The sequence below is a fragment of the Littorina saxatilis genome, linkage group LG2, assembly GCF_037325665.1.
Source record: "Littorina saxatilis isolate snail1 linkage group LG2, US_GU_Lsax_2.0, whole genome shotgun sequence".
Lineage (NCBI taxonomy): Eukaryota > Metazoa > Mollusca > Gastropoda > Littorinimorpha > Littorinidae > Littorina > Littorina saxatilis.
This window is the reverse complement of record NC_090246.1, coordinates 79,240,455-79,262,424: the sequence shown is the minus strand read 5'-3', so window position 1 is coordinate 79,262,424 and position 21,970 is coordinate 79,240,455. Positions and strand designations below refer to the sequence as shown.

The 21,970-nt window shown below is 44.8% G+C and overlaps 1 protein-coding gene across 3 annotated transcripts in view; it reads left to right on the top strand.

The window, feature by feature from the left end:
• Nucleotides 1-21,970, top strand: part of LOC138959813 (uncharacterized) — a 77,969-nt gene that overhangs the window by 10,830 nt on the left and 45,169 nt on the right. For 2 of the 3 annotated variants that reach the window (XM_070331436.1, XM_070331435.1), the window contains exons 2-6: nt 12,565-12,657; nt 13,420-13,470; nt 14,630-14,662; nt 16,124-16,309; nt 17,153-17,308. In XM_070331436.1, coding sequence (XP_070187537.1) covers nt 12,565-12,657; nt 13,420-13,470; nt 14,630-14,662; nt 16,124-16,309; nt 17,153-17,308 — 519 coding nt within the window. Of the gene's footprint in view, nt 1-12,564; nt 12,658-13,419; nt 13,471-14,629; nt 14,663-16,123; nt 16,310-17,152; nt 17,309-19,378; nt 19,511-21,970 lie in introns of all 3 variants that reach the window. The other variant, XM_070331434.1, reaches the window with a different exon arrangement.

Below are 21,970 nucleotides of genomic sequence, written 5' to 3'. Positions count from 1 at the left end.
TCTCTCTCTCTCGCTCTCTCTCTCTGCGACACAATAATTGTCACAATTAACAGTGCCTGTCTGTCTGTCTGCCTCTCTCTCTCTCTCTCTCTCTCTCTCTCTCTCTCTCTCTCTGCGACACAAGAATTGTCACAATTAACAGTGCCTGTCTGTCTGTCTGCCACTCTCTCTCTCGCTCTCTCTCTCTCTCTCTCTCTCTCTCTCTCTCTCTCTCTCTCTCTCTCTCTCTCTCTGCGACACAAGAATTGTCACAATTAACAGTGTCACAATTAACTCTGTCTGCCATTCTCTCTCTCTCTTTCTCTCTCTCTCTCTCTCTCTCTCTCTCTCTCTCTCTCTCTCTCTCTCTCTCTCTCTCTCTCTCTCTCTCTCTCTCTCTCTCTCTCTGCGACACCTGAGGACAACGGCGGATGATGAGATGGATGAGGTTATTGACGACGACAGAACATAGAGTGTGTTTATGGTGCGGCACAACTATTCAGACCACAGAACGTGTCATTGTCACCGCCAACAGTTCCTGTGTGCAAGCCGCCGTGTTCCTGCCAGCGACTTCCCAGCAGATATTTATTACGGCACCATTTTCTTTCTAGTGTGCAGTAGTCAATAGATTGTTCACGCCGCTTGCCTGCCATCACAATACGGCTCCACTCCCCAGCGTTAGTTTGGCTAAACAGGCTTTTTCGACACGACCAGAGTGACAGTAGCGGCACCAGTGCAACCACTTTGTAACACCTGGGGTTTACATGTAAAGCGATATACTGAATTGACGGGGTGCCAGTGCAACCACTTTGTAACACCTGGGGTTACAGGTAAAGCGATATTGAAGTGGCGGGGTGCTGTGTAGGTCGCGGTATTGTCAGGGTATGGGAGGAAAGGTTTGTGTTGACAGGGTGAGGGGTGCGTGTCGCGGTAAGCAAGGCAGGGGGCGGAATGCGGTACATAGGAACTCTTTTTCCTGTAATTGAATTCACAAAGCACAAAGCGTCTATTTATAGCGGAGAGGGCTCAGGAACGAAAGCTATATATATGGCTTAGTGAAAATTGGTTTCTCAAAATTGGTCTCCCATTTGTTGTTACGTCTGCCCCAGTACTGCGACGTCTGTAATATGACGTCTGTAATGCGACGTCTGTAATGTGACGTCTGTAATACGACGTATGTAATGTGGTATGTGTAATGTCACAGTGACGTCGACTGTAATGCGATGTCTCTAATGTGACGTCTGTAATGTGATTTCTGCCCCAGTTATGCGACGTCTGTAATGTGCTGTAACGTGACGTCTGTAATGCGACGTATGTAATGTGGCATATGTAGTGTGACGTCTGTTAAAGCGGTGACGTCTGTAATGTGACGTTTGTTAAAGTGATGCGCAGGCCACGTCTCAGTATAATATGATACCTTGTTTAGTGTCCTGCCCCAGAAACTTGTCAAAACATACTTCTCAATAAAAAGGAGACCTGCTACGTAGTGACAGGTGAGGTGTTTTGCTGGTCCCAAGGGTGACTTCTCCTTACAACATGACCACCATATACAGTGGTGTAGGAACAGGGGGGGGGGGGGGGGGGGGGGCGTGCTATGGCCAGAGAATCCTTCGAACATACTTCTTGTTTTGGTGCGAATGCTTACATTTGGGGCTTTGTCGACATGCATTTCTAGGAGTCGTGTCTGGGACAGGCTGATCTTTCTTAACCCAGTGTGGGATTTTCAGTGGGGCGACCACCCCCAACCCAGCGCGTCCCCGGGTGGCGGATAGGGGAACGGTCTTCAGATATGGAGATCAGCCGCTTGCGGCCGCGGACCAAACTGGCTCCGGGTGGGATCCCGGAAAATCCTCCCCCCTGTGCTCTCAGGGTAGGACGTACGGGCCATGAGCTAAGGGTGAGGTAACCCCGACAGAAAATCCCGAATGCTGAAGACGGAGGACCCGGGCCGCACGGCGCATTCTAACAAACCACGGGTACACGCACTTACGCAAATGATGACACAATCAACCAGCACAGATGGAAATGGCGCTCGCCCATTGAGGACCCCCCAGGGTGGAGCAGCGTCGGGTCCCATGCCTCAAAGGGACCCAGCCCCAACTACTGGAGGTCCCTCCCGTCCGTCTTGTCACGCCAGGGGACGCGGGAGGAAAGTGACTGGCACCACCACAACCAGGAAGAAACCCAGTCAGCAGCGACCTTTTCAGGTCATGCACTGGAACGCAGAAAGTATCCTGAACAAGAAGACAGAGTTGGAGCATATCCTGCATGAGAAGAACATCAACATCTGCTGTATTCAGGAGACGCACCTGACACCCCAAAAGTCCTTCAAAGTGAGAGGCTACCAATGCCTTAGGTCCGACAGAACAGACCGAAGCAAAGGAGGAATCCTGACCCTCATCAGGAACAACATCAATGCCTGTTTGATAGAAACGCACATGGAGGACTCCGAATATCAGGTGATTCGAATCCAGACGAAGACATCAGAATTCCATCTTGTCAACTTCTACTGCCCCAATGATAGACACCTCGCCCTTGACACGATCCCTGCAAAGGCCTCCAACTTCATCGTGGTGGGTGACTTCAACAGTCATTCACAGAGTTGGGGATATGACCACCTGGATCGGAGAGGAGAAGAGGTGGAGAACTGGCAGGACGACAAAGGTCTCATCCTTTTGAACAGTCCCTTTGACTGCCCTACATTCTACTCCAGAAGATGGCACACTACATCAACTCCTGACCTAGCTTTCTGCACGGAAGACATGCACCAGCTAACCAGCAGAGAGGTCGGAGAACAGCTAGGTGGAAGTGACCATCGGCCAGTCTTTTTGACCCTGGGCATGGAGTCCTGCACTGAAGCTTCCTTCCCACGGTGGAACTACAAAAGAGCGAACTGGTTCCTCTTTAGACACCGCACCAGCGAACTCACCAAAGACATCAGAGTCGAGGGTCGAGACATCAACATGGTGGCGAAGGACTTCAACATGAGCATCCTCAGAGCAGCGCGTGAGTCCATTCCCAGGGGTGCCAGGAGAGACTATAAGCCCTACTGGAGCAATGAATTGCAGGAACTGGATGATGATCTGGCAGACGCCAGAAGGGAAGCAGAAGTCAACCCGTCACAAAACAACAACATCCGCCTCCAGGAAGCCAAAGCCAAATTTCTCAAAAAGAAGCTACAGGCAAGACGGAGAAGCTGGCAAGAGAAAACAAGCTCTCTGAACCTTGAGAAGGATGGCAGAAAGCTCTGGAGGCTCACCAAGCAGTTGAATGATGAGAACACCAGCAGAGGAAAGATCACATTAGAAGAGAACGGGAAGGTGCTAACTGGAAAGCATGCTGCCAACCAATTTGCTGAAAGCTATGCAGCTGAGAGCAACCTCCATGTTAGCCCCGAGAAACAGAGAGAAGCAAGAAGAGAGAAAAGAGAGAGACCTGCCAGACAGTCGACAGTGGACGCCATGAGTCAACCACTCACACTCCACGAGCTGCACTCAGCTCTGAAAAAGTCAAAGGCGAAGAAGTCCCCTGGCCCAGACGGCATCACCAACGAGATGCTAACCCACCTTGGTAGTGCAGCAGAGAACAAGCTACTCGAGGTCTTCAACAGCAGCTGGCAAGAAGGATCGCTACCACAACTCTGGCGAGAAGCGATCATGATCCCCATCTTAAAAAAAGGGAAGGATCCAAAGAAGGCCACCAGCTATCGCCCAATCAGCCTCACCAGCTGTGTTGTGAAGACCCTGGAGAGAATTGTGAACGAGCGCCTCAGGTGGTACCTGGAATCCAGGAACCTCCTCGCCCCTGAGCAAGCTGGATTCCGACAGTTCCGCAGCACTGAAGATCAGGTCACTTACCTGGCGCAAGAAGTTGAAGATGCCTTACAGGAACAGAAGCTGGTCTTCGTCACCTGGATAGATCTTCAGAAGGCCTTTGACAAGGTCTGGAAAGATGGACTCCTTGTAAAACTGCTGAGGAAAGGCGTGTCCAGCAACATGTACCAGTGGATTCGCTCTTACCTCTATAACCGCAGGGCAAGAGTTAACGTCGACCAGACCAAAAGCAAGAAGTTCCTCCTTCGTCATGGCGTCCCTCAGGGCGGAGTCCTCTCCCCCACACTCTTCCTTCTCTTCATCGACGATCTGGTGTCTGAGATGCCCAAGGGGATCAAAGCTGCTCTCTACGCAGACGACCTTGTGATCTGGTGCAAGGAGGAGCACGCAAGTACTGCCACCTACAGAATGCAGCAAGCGGCAGATAGGCTGAACGCATGGGCAGAAGATTGGTGCGTCTCCATCAACAAGGAGAAATCCTCCACCACCCTATTCACACTGTCGCCAAAGCAGAAAGCCGGAACCATTAGGCTTGGTGGAACTCCTCTGAGAGAGGATGAAGAAGCAACGTACCTTGGTGTCACCTTTGACAGGCGGCAGACCTGGAAACCACACATTGCACAGGCAGAGACGAAGGCCCGGCGCAAGCTAGCCATACTCAGGAAGCTGGCAGGTACCACCTGGGGAGCGAACGAGAAGATACTGAAGACAGTATACCAGGGAACAATCAGACCCCACCTCGAGTACGGCTCCACAGCGTGGTCAACCTCAGCCAAGACAAACCTGCAGACCCTTGACCGTGTGCAAAACCAGGCCCTCCGACTCATCACTGGTGCAATGAAATCCACGCCCATCAAGGAAATGGAGAAGCTTACCACCATCCAACCCCTCTGTCAGAGAAGAGAAGCCAAGACTATGGTACAGGCCGAGAAGCTCAAGTGCCTACCCGACCACCCCATGAAGCACAGACTGAGCAACCTCACCAAGAACCGGCTTAAACGGAGCAGTTTTGTACACGAGAGCAAGAGACTTTCTCGACAGTACAGGGAAGTCCTTCCACAGAACACTCTACCTCTGACTCAAGAAGAAGAGGAAACCCCCAAGGCAACAGAGAAACCAGGCATCCAGATCTGCACAAGTGTTCCACATGTTACCTCAGGAGAAGATCAGAATGACACAGCTCGACAGGCACTCACCTTAGCCCTGATCGACGAACAGTACCCAAAAGAGGCGTGGATCCATGTATACACCGATGGATCAGCAACTAACGCCGTGCTCAATGGAGGTGCAGGCATTCTCATCCAGTTCCCTAGGGGACATACAGCTACATCCAGCGTTGCCACTGGCAAACACTGCACAAACTATAAAGCAGAAGCAGAAGCTCTCATGCAGGCCGCCTCCTTCGTTCAGGACTCCGCAGACCCTTGCTACCAAGTTGTCTTCCTCTCAGACGCCCTTTCAGTCCTTCAGGCCCTAGAGAACGACAAACTCCCACAGCTGGCCAAAGCATTACAGATGGTCAGACAAACCAGAAGAGTTGTCCTCCAGTGGATACCAGCACACTGTGGGATACCAGGAAATGAAAGGGCAGATGAGCTGGCAAAAGAAGGAGCCGTGGAAGACCAACCTGAAAACAGTGTCAGCTTTAGTGAGCAGAAGACAATCATCAAGGCATTGATGAGGCCAAGGACAAACAGAGATGACTACCACACAATGTCCAGAGAGCAGCAAGTCAACCTCATCAGGCTGCGTACTGGCCACAACAGGCTCAATGCTCACATGAACCGAAAGTTCAAGCTGGCGCCATCACCAACCTGTGCCTGCGGTCAAGAGGACCAAACAGCGGAACACATCTTACAGCGATGTCCCTTACTAGATGAGGAACGAAAAGAAGTGTGGCCGTCACCAACTCCCTTGCAGACCAAACTATACGGCAGTCGACAGGAGTTGGAGAAAACGACAACATTTATCACCAGTGCTGGACTGATTGTGTAACCTCTGCGAACGCCAAGAAGAAGAGAAGAAGGAGTCGTGTGTCATTGAGTGGCAGTGACAGTGGACTGGCATCGCTGACTATTCACTGCACACAGGCAGAGAGACATGATTATACTAGACCTGTGTTTATATATATATGTCTCTCTGCAATCAGGACCGTGAGCTGGCCAGGTCGATCCTGTCAGCCGTTAAAAGCGGTTCAGTAGATCCGCGTGCCAGCCAGGGGCAAGGACATGGGGATATTAGGTCATGCGTTTCCTGCAGTCTCTGGTCACAGCACCGCTGGTTGTTCACCCCTCGCACAGCCACAGCACACATAGCTGAGTACACTCACCCTTCACCCAAACCTCTTAACCATTGCCCGATGATTGTTTTAAGTTCATCAGCGTGTTGTTTCCACTTCAACTTGAGTGACACACTCCCATGCTTAGTGTATCCTCATCGGGGATAATGTATGACGGCTTACTAGCGCCAAAACTAAAAATTAGTAATTAACCCGTGAAAGTTACTAATTTTCCCGTGAAAATTACAATTATGACGTTAAAATTACTAATGTTCATGTGCCTCGGAACTGTGAAGGTTCAATGCGCATGGGCGACTGTTACACCGGCCAGAGCGAAACATCCATTGATTCAATACTTTTTTGGTCCATAATTCTTTAATCCAATGCAAATTAACAATAAGAGCTGAGCGCATGTGTAGATAACCGTGACATACAACTGTCTGTCCGACAATTTGTTGAATAACAAATTCTATCCACAGATATTTGTGAAAGTGTGTGAGTCTAGACCGAAGAGAGCCGTCTGCTAGTGGTCGGACCTTTAGCTCATGTCCGACCAGAAGCCATTTTTCCTCTCTCGATTTGAACATTTTCGGATCGATTGTCCTTCACTAATACACTACAAAGCAGATGTATGATTGTAGTAGTGGAAATAAATATGAGGTACGGCTGTCTGCCCGACAACGTGTCGAATAAGGAATTATAATGAAAGATCTATGTGCAAGTGTGAGACCACAACTGATCAAAAGTCCGTCTGCTACGAACAGCTTCGATTCGAAAGTTTTCGGGGTCGATTTTTCTTTTCTAAGATACCCAAAACAACGTTAAGGAAAGCGCTAGTGCAAAAAACTGTGACATGCATCTTTCCGTCGGATAACATGCTCGATAAGGCCTTCTATTAAAGTGTTATTTAGTATAAATATAATTTAAACACTTGTTTTACTGTGCCTGTGCCTGGTGGGTACCACCAGTCACAACCCCTCGGTCTGCATGCTTTTTATGGTGCATTTTTGTCTGAAATTGTGAGCTGATGTCAGGTATGTTTGACTGACCAGCAGTGGGCCGCTCACTTGGCTTTTTACCTGCGCTCGCGTCGCAGCAGCGCTCTTCACTAGCTCGTTTTGATGCTGGTAAGCAGCTCACCAGGGAATGTTTTCTTGTAAACCGTGACCCCTTGTCTCTGTCTGTGTTAGTTTGCTGGTCAAAAAACAACCAGTTTAAAGAACGAGTGCAAAAAATAACCCTGCCAGCCCTCGATCCCCACCCCCTGTGTCCTGTTGCTGCTGTTGTCAGTATGTTTCGGAAAGTGGGGTCTGTTGGAGCCAAGTCCCAGGCCTTCCCCCTCTCTGCCCAGGCCTTCAGTTTGCAAAACGCCTCAAGTGCGTCATGGAGGGTCGTTCTGATGTGACTAGCCATAGTTTCAGGCGGGGTGGTGCCACCTGGGCACTTTCTTGTGGGGTCCCAGGCGAGATTATTAAAGCCATGGGGGACTGGCAGAGCGCTGCCTGATCTTACTTACCTAGACCAGATCCCTCAACTCACCATAGATTTTTTTGCCTCGTTTTCGGTCACAGTTACTAGCTCTTACCGCCTCTGCCCCATCCACCTCCCTTGTTTGTTATAGCTGGCTGCGCTTTTTCATAATTTTGTACCAAAGCCAAAGGATTATGTATACGTTCTGTGAAATGTTATGTGTACCTTATATGGAAAACGTATTGTTGTTATTGTGTAATAGGGGTGCTAGTTTTAAATTTGTTAAACCCCAAGTGTTCTTAAATAATATGTGATTTTTGTCCCTATGAAATTAAAAAAACTTGCCTTCTGTTTTTGACACCCAAAAGGAACTTTTTGTCACATGAATTTTTTATGGTTGTGGTTGTGATGGTGTGTGTGTGTGTGTCACAGTGTGTGTGGGTCTGTATGGGTGTGAGTGCATGTGTGCGTGTGTGTGTGGGTGTGAGTTAGTGTGTTGTATCCTTCTATGAGTGCGTGTGTGTGAGCGTGCTTGGTTGCGTAAAAGTACTAGTTTAAAGATATTTCAGAAATAGTGTGAGAGTGATGCTTGCCGGACGTTGTAGCCTCTCAGTGCGGACTCTTAAAGTCCGACTATTGTGACCGAAAACGAGGCAAAATGATTAGTAATTAACACTGTTAATTACTAATTTTCCAGTGAAAATGGTAATCCTAGATTTTGGGCACTAGTAAGCCGTCATAATAATGCCTGTGTCGGCCGTTATGCCCCTTATAAAGTGTGTCTTTTTCTGCCTTGTCTCTCGATTCTTATGTATTTAAGATCAATCAATCACTCACTTACTCACACCGTAGTGTGTCCGTCTCAGCTCGGTGTTTCAGAGCAATGCAGTAGTTAGGCCTACTGCACTGACGCCGACCAAACTTGAAGGAGATGCGACAGAACTAGAAGTGTGGTGACAGAGCGGCCAGTCACGTGGGGCAGAATGCACGTGCTACTTTGTGCTATCACCGGTCATCCACCCCCTTCCTTCCCTGTCTACATTCCTGCTGACAATATTTCATTTGATTAGGGCCGCCTGTCTACATTCCTGCTGACAATATTTCACTTGATTAGGGCCGCCACAAAAAGTACACATGATGCTCCCTCCCCCCCTTTCCCCTTACGGCGATCAGGAATGTTGACAGGGAATACCTGCACGCCTCAAGTCACGAAGCACCCGGCATGCAGCGCGCACGTGAAACAATGCTGGTGTTACGAACGGACTCGCCCCTGTCACAATGTGTGGAAGAATAGGGCGTTCACACACTGCTTTGTGTTGATCTTTTGACACATACAGCATAGTTTGGAAAGGTGGAAGATGGGCCATTATTCATCAAGATAAGAGACAAGGCGTTGTTCACAACGATATGACTTTGGTTTGCTAACTCCTCAGGTTGTGCCTTTTTCACACACACCCTCCCGTCCCTTCTCCCCCCCTGCCTGAGCAAACACATGGGTGAAGTTGGATTGACTGTGTCTGTCAGCTACAAAGTAAAGTGCTTGTCTTCACTCTGGGGGGTCTGACAGCTCACACATCGTATTTCATCCCTGGCTGTCTTTGAAAGTTAACAGGTTGCTATGCTATGCTAAATTTCTATTTTTGTCCCCAGCCGAATAAGAATCTATTTGGGACATGAGGTGGTTGTAGGCTAAGTACAGGTTGCCTCTCAAGCTGTTTTTACATAGACAGGGAAATCAGAGGAGGGTGGTACCGTGGTGTATGTGGGTGTGTACTATGTATGTATGTGTGTGTGTGTGTAGAGCGATTCAGAGAAAAGTTCTGGACCGATCCTCGTGATATTTCACATGAGAGTTCGTGGGTATAATATCCCCAGACGTTTTTTTCTCCATTTTTTTCGATTAATGTCTTTGAGGAAGTCATATCCGGCTTTTTGTGAAAGTTGAGGCAGCACTGTCACGCCCTCATTTTTCAATCAAATGGATTGAAATTTTGGTCAAGCAGTCTTGGACAAAGTCCTGACTAGGGGATTGAATTTCAGCTCTGCAGTGTAAAAATTAGTAAATTAGTTTGTTCATTAAAGTTGTCATTAAAATCGAATTTTCACTAACAGATTTAAAATTGATTGCATCGTATTCTTCATCGAATTCTAAATCTAAAAATATATACATTTGTCATGTTTACTCTTAAAATATGATCACAATTAACGAAAATAGGTTGATTAGTACTACGATTAGAATTAAAGAAATCAATCCAAAAATGATTTTATCTTAGCTTATCATTTCCTGATTCCAAAAACATATAGATATGATATGTTGTATTCAAAACAAGCTCAGAAAGTTAATAGAATACAGAAAAGCACACTTTTTTGTTTCGCGCAATACTCTAACGCGCTATTCTTGCTTGTCAATTTCACTTCGTTTTGCACGTGAAAAGTTAGCAATTTCCTTCTAGCGGGATTGACGAACCTGTCTTGTCTTGGTGAAAAAATGCAATGCGTTCAGTTTCATTCTGTGAGTTCGACAGCTTGACTAAATGTAGTTATTTTGCCTTACGCGACTTGTTTCATTTCCCTTTTGTTGTGATCATCAGTGCTTTGGGACAGATGGCAAGGCAGGAGACTGTAGAGTTCACACTGGCTGCACCTAGTGTATGAGCCGGAGGGGCTTCCAAAATAAGACAAGGGTACAGGGGCAGGTTGGGGGGGTGTTCCTTGGGGCAATTTGGAAATTCAGCATTTGAAAGGGGTATTTTGGGTCTCCTTGAGGTAAAAAAAAAAAAAAGTACATTGCTGGTAGGGGGGACTCTTCCCCCAACCCCCTCCCCCCCCCCTTCCATATGCTGCGCTGGCTAGATTCCCTGCAGACTTGGGCATACAAATATTTTCTATATCAGACACTTCAAACATTATTTTAATCACCTTTGTGTTTGAGGTTATCCTCAGTGGCTTGTCAGTAGCCAGCCCCTCATTTCTTTTTACAGTTAGTCAAGTTTTGACTAAATGTTTTAACATAGAGGGGGAATCGAGACAAGGGTCATGGTGTATGTGTGTGTGTGTGTCTGTCTGTGCGTGTGTATGTGTAGAGCGATTCAGACCAAACTACTGGACCGATCTTTATGAAATTTGACATGAGAGTTCCTGGGAATGATATCCCCGGACGTTTTTTTCATTTTTTTGATAAATACTTTCGATGACGTCATATCCGGCTTTTTGTAAAAGTTGAGGCGGCACTGTCACACCCTCATTTTTCAATCAAATTGATTGAAATTTTTGTAAACTAATTTTCGACAAAGGCCCGGACTTCGGTATTGCATTTCAGCTTGGTGGCTTAAAAATTAATTAATGACTTTGGTCATTAAAAATCTGAATATTGTAATATTTTTTTTTCATATAAAACGATCCATATTTACGTTCATCTTATTCTACATCATTTCCTGATTCCAGAAACATATAAATATGTTATATTTGGATTAAAAACAAGCTCTGAAAATATAAAAATTATGATCAAAATAAAATTTCCGAAATCGATTTAAAAACAATTTCATCTTATTCCTTGTCGGTTCCTGATTCCAAAAACATATAGATATGATATGTTTGGATTAAAAACATGTTCAGAAAGTTAAAACGAAGAGAGGTACAGAAAAGCGTGCTATGCAGCACAGCGAAACCACTACCGCGCTGAACAGGCTCGTCAGTTTCACTCCGTTTTATACAAGCGGCAGACTACGGTCATTGTGTAAAAATGCAGTGCGTTCAGTTTCATTCTGCGAGTTCCACAGCTTGACTAAATGTAGTAATTTTGCCTTACGCGACTTGCTCTTTGTTATATTCAGACACATAATGTGTGTGTGTGTGTGTGTGTGTGTGTGTGTGAAGCATATCTCAAAAACTACGGATTTTTATGAAATTTGGTTTACACATTTTTGAGGGCAGCGCATATGCTTGTGTGTGAATAACACCATCATGACTGTTTGACTAACATTGTGTGTGTGTGTGTGTGTGTGTGTGTGTGTGTGTGTGTGTGTGTGTGTGAATAACACCATCATGATTGTTTAACTTGTATGTGTGAATAATACCATCATGATTGTTTGACTTGTGTGTGTGTGTGTGTGTGTGTGTGTGTGTAAATAATACCATCATGATTGTTTGACTTGTATGTGTGTGTGTGTGTGTGTGTGTGTGTGTGTGTGTGTGTGTGTGTGTGAATAACACCATCATGATTGTTTGACTGGTGTGTGTGTGTGTGTGAATAACACCATACTGATTGTTTTACTTGTATGTGTGTGTGTGTGTGTGTGTGTGTGTGTGTGTGTGTGTGTGTGTGTGAATAACACCATCATGATTGTTTAACTTGTATGTGTGTGTGTGTGTGTGTGTGTGTGTGTGTGTGTGTGTGTGTGTGTGTGTGTGTGTGTGTGTGTGAATAACACCATCATGATTGTTTGACTTGTATACAGTGTGTGTGTGTGTGTGTGTGTGTGTGTGTGTGTGTGTGTGTGTGTGTGTGTGTGTGTGTGTGTGTGTGTGTGTGTGTGTGTGTGTGTGTGAGTAAATAACACCATCATGATTGTTTTACTTGTATGTGTGAATAATACCATCATGAATAATACCATCATGATTGGTTTGACTGGTGTGTGACTGAGAATAACACCATCATGATTGTTTGACTGGTGTGTGTGAATAACACCATCATGATTGTTCAACTTGTATGTGTGAATAATACCATCATGATTGTTTGACTGGTGTGTGTGAATAATACCATCATGATTGTTTGACTTGTATGTGTGAATAACACCATCATGATTGTTTAACTGTTATGTGTGAATAACACCATCATGATTGTTTGACTGGTGTGTGTGAATAACACCATCATTTGTTCAACTTGTATGTGTGAATAATACCATCATGATTGTTCAACTTGTATGTGTGAATAATACCATCGTGATTGTTTAACTGTTATGTGTGAATAACACCATCATGATTGTTTGATGTGTGTGTGTGCAGCTGATGCAAATGATCAATGACATGATGAAAGAGGTGGATGATCAGCGAGAAGAGAACGAGCGCCGGGACGAGTTGGTCAAAGAAGGTCTCAAGGTCAGTTGAGTTGGTCAATGATGCCCTCAAGGTCAGTTGAGTCGGTCAAAGATGCTCTCAAGGTCAGTTGAGTCAGTCGAAGATGCTCTCAAGGTCAGTTGAGTCAGTCAAAGATGCTCTCAAGGTCAGTTGAGTCGGTCAAAGATGCTCTCAAGGTCAGTTGAGTTGGTCAAAGATGCTCTCAATGTCAGTTGAGTCGGTCAAAGATGCTCTCAAGGTCAGTTGAGTCAGTCAAATATGCTCTCAGTCAATGTCAGTTGAGTCGGTCAAAGATGCTCTTAAGGTCAGTTGAGTTGGTCAAAGATGCTCTCAAGGTCAGTTGAGTCGGTCAAAGATGCTCTCAAGGTCAGTTGAGTCGGTCAAAGATGCTGTTAAGGTCAGTCAAGGCACACGCTGACTACTGTGTGCTCTGAGAAAGTTTTAAGTTGGTAATATATTGTATTGTACAGCCCAGAGAGCACAGAATTATGTTGTAGACGAGGTTATCTGAGTAATCATTATTTTTATTACTGTGTGAGATGAGCTACTTTTGGGCATGAGTCTTTCAGTCAGGAGTTCAGAGTGTCATCTTATTAGCTGAAGCGATGTTAAGTAGAGATCAATGTTTCTCTATTGCCATTGTTAGATGTGCAAGGAGAAATATGTTTTATTTGGTTTGGTATTTAAATGAAAGAAAGATTTTTACATTACAAAAGATGGTAATAAATTTGCAGTAATCATGGAGTGTGTGTGTGTATGTGTGTGTGTGGGTGTGTTTTCCAGTTTGATGGCGATGACTATTTGAAACGATTGGAAGCACTGGAAAAATACACGGTGAGTAGAGATTGTACATTTGTACACATCATACGGATGTTTTGTTGTTTGTTTCATATTTTTTTTATTGGGAGAATCATTTATTTGTGATTGTCACTTTATCTTTAGAAAAAACAACAACACCACACTAACCCGTATTGTTAAAAAACAACTCTGTTTTTAGTGTTTTCTTTTTGCTAAACCATAATAGTATGAGGTGAGGGGTGGGGTTGGGTTGGGAGGGGGTAGCTGGGAAGGGGGGTTGGAGGGGGAGGGGGGTATATGTATAGGAATGTAGCTGGGGATGGGGGAGTTTTTTGTTTTGGTGTACGTGGAGAGGCAGTCATGGGATGTTTTGGTCTTGAAGCTGATCTTTCTGAACTCTTTATGGTGGTGAGTTGGGGTTCCATCAAACACTCTTCATGAAAACAATACAACAGGGGAAAAAAGTGAGAAACACCAACAGTACACTGGGAAGGGAAGGATCTAGATTAATCTCTGTAATAGAAAAAGAGAAAGCCATCAAGTAACCTGATGCTGTAACACACTGTTATTGTCTGCCTGTGTTTTGATCAAAACACTTATAGCATTATTCCATTGATCTGGTGATTACAGTCAAAGGCATGCTGTAACATTGGGTACTTACCTTGGTGCACAATATGACTGGCCCTGTCAAGTGAATGTTACTAGTTAGTTGTGTATTAAACATTAATGGTAGCTCTGGCTTTTGAAGTGCCATTAAGCAGTACAGCATTTCCCATTGGATTTATATTGCACTCTGCCCTGCTCTTTCCCTCCTCACTCTTTGCTCTTTCTCCACCAGTTCTTTCCTACCCTCTCCCCCCTTTTTTTCCCCTTCTCTTGCTCTCTCGTTTGCTCTAACTCGCTCTCTTTGATCTATATCCCCCTCCCTCTCTCCCTCTCTCTCTCTCTCCCTCTCTCTCTCCCTTCCTCCCCCCCCTCTCTCTCTCCCATCCCTCTCACATCCTCTTCTTCTCTCATTTTTTATGGGGATTTTGTATCTTAATAGAAGTGACAATATTTTTTAAGTAAGTTTTGGCACCTGAAGTGGATGGTTGTTTACCCTTCTACCCGGAATTGAGTTGTCTGTGTAAAGTATAGGCGAAGAGCTTGTGAGATCAACTTGTTATGCACTCCAGTTATTGTATGTTTCTTTCAGGACGATCTGAGAAAGGACCTGGTCAATGGCTTGGTATGTCTTTCTCCTCTTTCAAGACTTTTCTAGCCTCTCCCTTTTAGTTCTGGCTCTCAATTTTTGCTAAACCATAATAGTATGAGGTGAGGGGTGGGGTTGGGTTGGGAGGGGGTGTGAATTTGTGATGTAGATATGTGGCTGGTTATGTGTGAGTATGTAAATAATTGTGTGTGTGTGTGTGTGTGTGTGTGTGTGTGAGTGTGTGAGTTGTGTCTGTGTGTGGATGACAGTGTAATGTACGTATGTATGCATGCATGGTGATGTGTGTCTGCATATTGTCTGGTTGGTTTTTATTTTATTTTTACCGTGCCGTGCCAAGATGAAATCCTTTTGCAAAATTGGTGAATAAATATCTTGTATCTTGTATCTTGTAATATAGTTTTCTTCACAAGGTTTGACTTGCGTTAAGGAATTACCAAGTATATGAATTGCAAACAATGATATATTTAATGTTAAAAACAGACAGAAACGTTGCAGTGGGGTGTTACAATTTGTCATGTAAATGAACTGCACTGTAATATATACATTTGTCATCATTTTCACGAGTTTTCATTCACAAACACCTGGTAAATAAATCTCATGTTCCCCATGCAATAACTCGAGGTGGTGAATGGGTTTGAGCTTTCATGTGAAACGTGGATTGTCAAAGTAAAAGCCAATCAGGCTGATTGTTTGATGTGTGGAACCATCGTGGCTTTGGATTTGTGTTTCCGAGGACAACAATTGTAAGCATTCACTCTCAAAGACCCAATCAATGTTGATAATTACCGCGGCGACTCATGGTCAATTTGCAACTTATCTCTGTAATCACAAAATGCACAACGAAAAGTCATAAACACTTAAAAGAAAAGAAATATGCTCAACACTTACTGAATTCACAGGTATGATCGCAGCTCTGTACATTTTCAGACTGGAAGAAAAGCGTCAACAAGCTATGTTTGACGTCACATACAAGTTTGACGTATTATCTCGTGCTACTGTGACGATGCTTTGTGGCCCGGAGTTGGATTCTAAAAATTCGTCTCCCTGTGGGTTATTGTGCATTTTGTTGCACAACGAAAATGATGACAAAAACGATGTTTGGTGGCTTGTTGTCAGACCAGCATTTTTTTGTTGGTCCTCGGGGAGCATATCGCCTTTTGTCTCATATTTATCAACCGCGGCCTTCGGCCTTGGTCGATAAATGGTCCCCTTGGACCAACAAAAAAGCTGGTCTGTCAACAAGCCACCAAACATCTTATAATATATACATATCTGTGTTTTATTCCCATTTTTTTTCCTCATGTCTTTTTAAGTTTTGATGGATATTTTACTGCTTTACAAGCTAATGGAAGTTTGTGATTGTCAGTTTGTGTTGTTTTCAAGATGTGATGCATTTAATGTGTGATATGAGTCATCCTTGATGCAGTATATGTCAGATTGTGAATGTCTAGCTGTTTATTCCTGTGACCTCTGCAGAATGATGTGAAGAATTTGACGGATCAATTTGGGACACTACCGAACCCCGAGGAATTCAGCCAGTTTGTGCGATGGGGCGACCTGGAAGATGCTTTGAAGGGAATCCGAAATGAACTGGATAAAATGACCCAGCCAGAGCAACAACGTGTAGTCAGCCTGGTGGAATTCAGCATGCAGACAGATCCAGTAATGATTTTAACATTATTAGTGTTAAAAAAAAAGAAAAGAAAAAGAATACTTAATGTCCTACAGGCTAAATATTTCGCCTCTTGAGGACTAGATATGGGTTATATGATAATTTGAGTTTTACGCCTTAACGGCTTTTGATGAGATACATGAGTGTATGCTTGTTTAGGTGGTATCAGCCATCTGCACTAATAGCAGAATGACCGAGGTCTTTTACGTGCCACTTTGGTGACACGGGGGTGGGACATGGCTACTGTCTCTGGGTCTGCACAGCAAGTTGACCCGTGTCCGCCCCGGCCCGGAGTCGAACCTGCGACCTTAAAACCACAAGTCCAGTGCTCTACCAACTGAGCTAACCCAGTGTTGTATGAGGGTGGGGGGGGGGGGGGGGGGGGGGGGTGGCAGGGATGTTTTCCCTGTGTTTTAGGCAGTGTTATTGTTGGGGGAAGGCCATTATGTCTTCGTCGTTTATAGAGAGCAGAATTAAATGTCTAGAGTTTTATGTTGGTTTCCATGAAAGGCAGAATACCAAGCAGAGTTCTTTTCTGAGCGTGATGTCACACCTGGTTGGACACACTGGATCAGGTTAAACAGTGTTGATTCTCTGTTGTACAATGTACACGACCCCTTCCTTGTGAGACCAGAGTCATTCCTCAAAGAGGAGTATTACTGTCCTAATTGAGGGCTGTGAAAAAAGCAATCAGACACATGAAAGTTCACTCATAAGAAAATCAAGTTGTTGCCTACATATGCAGTAGAGGAAGAAGAAGATGAAGAAGAGCTCATTTTCTGGTAGTCTCAAGTTGTGACCCGTGTTTGTGATCTGTGTTGTGATCTGTTTAGCAAATTCCGGATTCACGCCCTGCGTCGGCAGAATCGTCTCTCCGACCTGGCAGTTCAAGGTCAGGGCCGTCGGACCAGCTGTTGGAGATCCTGGAGACGCTGGGCAACATCAGCCAAAAGCACCTGCAGCTACAACAGCGTGTCACCGACCTGGAGGTTAGAGTCGGCACCATTCTCTTTTCACAGTCTGTAGTCGTTGGGAAACAGTTGTCACGTGTTTGTCAGTATCTGTGCAACATTCTCTTTTCACATGTTTGTCAGTATCTGTGCAACATTCTCTTTTCACAGCCTGTAGTCGTGGAGAAACAGTTGTCACGTCTTTGTCAGTATCTGTGCAACGTTCTCTTTTCAAAGTCTGTAGCTGTGGGGAAACATAGTTGCCATACTGTGTCTCGGAGTCTTTCATATTGTGTCTTGGTGTCGATGTGTCTTGCTGTGTCTTGGTGTCGATGTGTCAAACTGTGTCTTGGTGTTGATGTGTCATACTGTGTCTTGGTGTTGATGTCACAGTCATACTGTGTCTTGGTGTTGATGTGTCATACTGTGTCTCGGTGTCTTTAATATTGTGTCTTGGTGTTGATGTGTCATACTGTGTCTTGGTGTTGATGTGTCATACAGTGGTACCTCTATATAACAACTTTGAACATGTTACCAAAATTCGGTAGTTATATGGAGGGGTCGTAATATGGAGGAGTTGGTTTATGTTGCATGTCCGGTCCGTCACTGATCCGGATTGAATGACATGGGCGTTTTGATTGATGTCGCCCACAAAGTATGGTAGCCGGTTTTCTATTCAATTAATTACCCACACAAAGTTTGCTTGCCGCGTAACTATTCAAGAGTTAAGGTTTGTAATAAACACACTGGGGTCGAACAAAAGCATGCGGTCCCAAAGCATGCACATCGTTGACGATGTCGATAACATTACCAGTTACAAATCAGTCATACGATACCCAGCAAGGATTTTGGTTAAAAACGAAGACACAGTGTCCTAAACGCAAGGTACCGAACGTAAAGAACGGCGGCAATGTGTTGAAACTGATGTAAAATTGCAGCGAAAAGCGTCAGTTTTCACGATGAAGTGCTCGCTCCTTCAAGGGACATCATTGCACTTCGGACTGTCCAGAGAGTTGAGTAATTTAGGACACTCCACTACTCATCTTCAAACTTCACTGACGGGATTATGAGGAGAATTTATTGATTCAACCAAATTTTATTATGTTGTATATCGCGTCACTCGGTCACGGATCGGGGAAAGCAAAAAACAGTTCCAGATTTCGAAACTATGTTCTGGCGTTGGCCATTTTTAGCTTGACAAAAACACTTGCACGTGCTTCGCTGATGTACATCGCAAAATTTCATGACGTCACCACAACTTTCGGTTTTGGTTCGATGTGCGGATTACTTTCATGACGTTTCTCTGTAACTTTGCGTGTTGTCAGGTAAGAGTTTCTGCACAGGTCTGTGCGAAATGAAGCAGAGATCTTGCAAATGAGCTTTATCTGGAGTCATAATAAAGTAATGACCTGAAATAGAAACGAAAACCCGTGGCTTCAGCTGTTTGCGTGCCGAAGTGATGTTGTACACGGAAAGGATTTCCGCAAGTTTTGAGCGTCCGTATCGCGCACTGACTCGACTGGAGATATAATTAGAGTAAACCAAACCCATGATAATTTTGGGAAAAGTCGTTATAAGTCCACGTATTGACGGTCGTATGTCGTATCAGAGAGGGGGACGTAATACGGAGGTGAGAAATACTAAGACAAAGAAGGAGAAAAAATCCGTCGGAGAAAAGTCGGTCGTATTATTGAGGGACCCGTAAAAGAAAGGGGTCGTAAAGAGAGGTACCACTGCACTGTGTCTTGGTGTTAATGTGTTATACTGTGTCTTGGTGTTGATGTGTTAGACTGTGTCTTGGTGTTGATGTGTCATACTGTATCTTGGTGTCTTGATGTTGATGTGTCATACTGTGTCTTGGTGTTGATGTGTCATACTGTGTCTTGGTGTTGATGTGTTATACTGTGTCTTGGTGTTGATGTGTTAGACTGTGTCTTGGTGTTGATGTGTCATACTGTATCTTGGTGTCTTGATGTTGATGTGTCATACTGTGTCTTGGTGTTGATGTGTTAGACTGTGTCTTGGTGTTGATGTGTTATACTGTGTCTTGGTGCTGATGTGTTATACTGTGTCTTGGTGTTAATGTGTCATACTGTGTCTTGGCGTCAGACTCAGGTTATGGAATTGTGTAACCGGCCTGTGCCTCAGCCAGCCCCTCTGCCCGCCCCGCAGCCTGTACAGGCTTATACTGCTGGGCCTGAAATCACAGTTTATGTCGCGTCTCCAGCAGTTGATGAAGGTGTATGTACAGGAATCTGTAGAACAAGGAGTATGACTCTGACTTAGATCTGAAGTCGCTAACAGAGGCTCCTGTAGACAGATGCTAGGCGGCATTTTGAAAGCAGTGAAAAAGATGGAAGCCTGGAGGAATCAGTAGTTAGTCAACTTTTTATTTCTGTAGTCACTGACGGAGGCTTTTTACATTTAGTCAAGTTTTGACTAAATGTTTTAACATAGAGGGGGAATCGAGACGAGGGTCGTGGTGTATGTGTGTGTGTGTGTCTGTGCGTGTGTGTGTGTAGAGCGATTCAGACCAAACTACTGGACCGATCTTTATGAAATTTGACATGAGAGTTCCTGGGAATGATATCCCCGGACGTTTTTTTCTTTTTTTCGATAAATATCTTTGATGACGTCATATCCGGCTTTTTGTAAAAGTTGAGGTGGCACTGTCACACCCTCATTTTTCAATCAAATTGATTGAAATTTTGGCCAAGCAATCTTCGACGAAGGCTGGACTTCGGTATTGCTTTTCAGCTTGGTGGCTTAAAAATTAATTGATGACTTTGGTCATTAAAAATCTGAAAATTGTAAAAAAAATAATTTTTTTATAAAACGATCCAAATTTACGTTAATCTTATTCTTCATCATTTTCTGATTCCAAAAACATATAAATATGTTATATTTGGATTAAAAACAAGCTCTGAAAATTAAAAATATAAAAATTATGATCAAAATTAAATTTTTGAAATCAATTTAAAAACACTTTCATCTTATTCCTTGTCGGTTCCTGATTCCAAAAACATATAGATATGATATGTTTGGATTAAAAATTTGCTCAGAAAGTTAAAACGAAGAGAGGTACAGAAAAGCGTGCTATCCTTCTAGTTCTCAGCGCAACTACTACCCCGCTCTTCTTGTCAATTTCACTGCCTTTGCCACGAGCGGTGGACTGACGATGCTACGAGTATACGGTCTTGCTGAAAAATTGCATTGCGTTCAGTTTCATTCTGTGAGTTCGACCGCTTGACTAAATGTTGTATTTTCGCCTTACGCGACTTGTTATTTCTGTAGTCACTGATGGAGGCTTAATTGGATGGCATTTTTAAATCATTATTTTTATACATGAGTCCCTGTCTTGCTTTCATTGCCCAATCAACCTGCTCTACAGCCTCTGCTCATTACTTGACCCACCCAGCAAGCTGCTAAAGAAGCCAGAGAAAGACTCATCACTGACAAACACACAAAGCATTCAGATTTCAGAACTTGCACCAACATGTACATAAAGTACCTATGGCAGAGTGAATGGGACGAATGTGAAGAAAATAAACTTCATAAGATCGTCCCCCAGCTGTCGGACAGCCTACCCCAATGTCGCCTCAACAGGAAAGAGGAGACAGTTCTCTGTCGCTTACACATTGGGCACAGTCATATTACACATTCGTATCTGCTGAAAGGTGAAGATCCACCATACTGTTTTGGATGTGACGAACCATGGACATTAGAACATGTTCTCACAAAATGTGTAGACGTTCAAGAATTTCGAGACAAACACTACAATGCGGAAACACTGAAGGTTTTGTTCCGGGATGTTCCCCCGGACAAGATTTTTAACTTTTTAAAAGAGATCAAGATTTTTTACAAGATTTAAAGTACCAGAAGTGAAAATGATTAATTTTTAGAACCTTCTTTTACAGTGATAGATTTGAATGTAAATAGTCTGAAACGTAGAACTTGCCACATGAAGGGAAAAGAAAATAACTGCATCGGTCTCGAATAGCAGCTAGCATCTGCTGAAGAGACATTAAACCCCAAAAACCAACCAACCTCCCCCCTCTGCTCATTACTTGACCCGCCCAGCATTCCAACACCCTCCCCCCTCTGCTCATTACTTGACCCACCCAGCAGTCCGACCCCTCCCCCCCTCTGCTCATTACTTGACCCACCCAGCATTCCAACCCCCTCCCCCCTCTGCTCATTACTTGACCCAGCCAGCATTCCCACCCCCTCCCCCCTCTGCTCATTACTTGACCCAGCCAGCATTCCCACCCCCTCCCCCCTCTGCTCATTACTTGACCCACCCAGCAGTCCGACCCCTCCCCCCTCTGCTCATTACTTGACCCACCCAGCATTCCCACCCCCTCCCCCCTCTGCTCATTACTTGACCCACCCAGCATTCCAACCTCCTCCCCCCTCTGCTCATTACTTGACCCACCCAGCATTCCAACCCCCCCCCCCCCCCCCTCTGCTCATTACTTGACCCACCCAGCATTCCAACCCTCAACCCCCTCCGCTCATTTCTTGACCCACCCATCATTCCAACCCCTCCCCCCTCTGCTCATTACTTGACCCACCCAGCAGTCCGACCCCTCCCCCCTCTGCTCATTACTTGACCCACCCAGCATTCCAACCCCCTCCCCCGTCTGCTCATTTCTTGACCCGCCCAGCATTCCAACCCCCTCCCCCCTCTGCTCATTACTT